The 2,801-nt window shown below is 40.4% G+C and overlaps 1 protein-coding gene across 1 annotated transcript; it reads right to left on the bottom strand.

Moving 5' to 3' along the window:
• Nucleotides 1-5: 5 nt before the first annotated feature.
• LOC104962799 (myomesin-2-like) lies at nucleotides 6-2,209 on the bottom strand (the record flags this gene model as incomplete). The annotated part of the gene is made up of 3 exons (XM_010791299.1): nucleotides 6-338; nucleotides 1,399-1,454; nucleotides 2,182-2,209. Coding segments are annotated over 3 exons (417 nt in total), but the record flags the coding sequence as incomplete, so codon positions are not given.
• Between the last annotated feature and the right edge of the window lie 592 nt (nucleotides 2,210-2,801).

Raw genomic sequence — 2,801 nt, forward strand, 5'->3', positions numbered from 1 at the left:
GCGGGAGTTGGGGTTTTGGCGGGAGGAGCGGGGGATTTAGCCGGGACGGGGGTAGCAGCGGTGGTTTTGGGTTGCCCCAGCTTTGGCTCGGGGATCTTCTCTCCCTGCCGGTACACGCTGACGGTGATCTCCACGAACTCCCCGCCGTACTTGTTCCTCACGTTGATGCTGTACTTGCCGGAGTCGTCGGGCGTCACCTTGTTGATGAGCATGCTGGCGAACTTGCCGCCCTCGAAGGTGACCGTGGTGTGCTCGTTGGAGGCCACTTCCTGCTCGTTCTTGAACCAGGAGACCTCGGGGGTCGGCTCGCCCCACACGGTGCAGGTCAGGCTCAGAGACTGTGAAGAGAGGGGGGGGGGAAGATCGGGTCAAAATGTACTAAAGATGTCTGTTTTTTTAACACCACAACAACATTTCATTACCCCTTAACCTGTCATTTTTAAACCCTGTCGCAACAGCATCAGCGCACCTAGAAATATAATTTATTCTGCTTTAATGGGGGTTCCCCTTTCCTGTAGTGTGTTATATAGGTGGTAGTGCATGTAAATGGTCTGCAAAGGCTACAATCCGTGTGTTTTGAGTTTTCCATGCCTCCATTGGACTCTTTGTTTACTTCCTATCACTATGTAACACTCACGTTTCTATTGGCTCGCGCTCCAACACATTGCATTTGATAGGCTAAGGGGCGGGACATCTCTAAGCGGTTGACCAATCACAACATAACCGAAAGAAGATTTTTTTCTTTTCTCAGACTTTTAAAAACATCTTATAAAAGCGGTTTGATCTTTTACAAATGGAACTTATAATTGAAACTTGGTTGAGATGTGTTATTCTACACCAACCCAGACAAGTAATCCTATAGAAGTTACAGAGCATGTCAGCAAGTTATTCAAAGCTCAGCAATCTCCGTCTGTTGATGAAGACTTTGTGATATGGTCTACGCCTCTATTTTCTTTACAGCCATTTTTAAAATAATGATTAAACTACTAGTGTTCGTGCTTATACATTCAAGTGGTCCTGAAACATCTTTATATAAAACCACAACCGCTACTGAGCCTGCATGTCCTCAGACACATCACAAACTCTGTGGATGAAGACTTTGTGATGTTGTTTAAACATCTAAAAGTTAGTTAGTGGGTTAACCTTGAGTTGGGATTTCTTTGTGAACCAATACAAATGTAAAGAGCCTTCCTGTCTAGCCTCCAAACAGGAGACGTGACGGGTCATAAATCTTATTTAACATTTTTCTTCCAACACCTGCTGCCTGTAGGAATGCTGACAGGGCAGTAAAACTCCTCGCCCCCCCCTCACTGATACTGGTGGCTAGTAACGATGTACACAAAACACCTCAATATATACTAATATCATCTTTAACATTATTAACATATGTTTCCTCACCTTCTCTTCCATAATGGTGACAACATCAGGCAGACCACCCACCACTCTGCCACGGTCTGAGGAGAGAGAACAACATATATGTTACCTCCTAAAAGAATACAGAACTCTTACCTTAATAAAGGGTTTAATCGTCCTTATCAAAGGACATGCATTAAACAACAGGAGACGATATATGCCAGATTTAGTTTTAAGTCCAGCTTGGAAAACAATTTACTTAAACGGGATTACGTTATTAGAATACAAATTAAAAGTATATTCAAACTGTATTTCCTTAGTTACAGAAGAAATGATGTAATCCGATTACTGTTACATATTTAAAAAAAAGAAAAGAGGATTACTACGAGGTTACGATATATAATACAATTTAAATAAAATCGGTATAACATGCGCACAAATCCTATTTTTGCTTTGTAAACTTTACTTTGTGGTCATGTAAACTTTCGTTGTTGGCCGTATGATACAGCATGAATCTACTTAATAATACATTTCTTATACATCCTAATCATTTCATTTAAGTAAAACACTAAAGCACATTTTAATACTAGATACATGAATCTTGATTTCAGTTTTTTATAAGCAAACATAATACACTTAAAAACATCTTATGTATAGTTATTTTTTCAAACTCGTTGAACTCTTCAGAATGTCCCTCGAGGTGTCTTTAAAACCTCATGACTTTAACCAAAACATCTCAAATATGTCCCCTAATGATCAGTCGTGAGTCTACAGGAGTACATAATCTCTCAGTGACAGTGTCAGGAGGATAAATAGCGATATACTCACTCTTCTCAGCAAATGCAGCGGACCTAAAAGATAAAAGAATACGGCATGGTTAGGATTGAAATAAAAAATACATTAAAATTAGGGCCGGGACTTTAACGCGTTAATTAAGATTAATTAATTACACAAAAATTAACGCGTTAAAAAAATTAACGCATTTTAATCGCACTTATTTTTGCACCGCGGAACGTTTCTCACTGGATGAGTTTCAGGGGTACCGATTATACTGGAGCACCAACTAACGTTCATTACTTCAGACAACAACAAACCACAGTGAACAATAGTCAAACGTGAACGAAGAAGCTGATGAGACCGCTTTGGTTGGCCCCGTGGATGGGACATTTTGTTTTAAAAAACGGACGGAGGGAAGAGTCGATAAGAGCACAGTTGTTTGCAAATTATGCAAAAAGGAATTCGCATATCACCGCAGCACATCAAGCCTCAAGTATCACCTCAATGCAAAACATATAGCAGCTAGCGTAGAAGCTAGCGTGGACGTTAGCCCGACTCGGAATACAAGGACCCACACCCAATTCGCGTTGATCAAACAGTGGCCTATGCAACAGAGAGATTTTATTTTTCATCAGGATATTGAAAGAATATTATTTTATTTTAAATGGTAC

This window comes from Notothenia coriiceps, unplaced genomic scaffold (assembly GCF_000735185.1).
Source record: "Notothenia coriiceps isolate Sejong01 unplaced genomic scaffold, NC01 NC01_scaffold00035363, whole genome shotgun sequence".
NCBI classification, from domain to species: domain Eukaryota; kingdom Metazoa; phylum Chordata; class Actinopteri; order Perciformes; family Nototheniidae; genus Notothenia; species Notothenia coriiceps.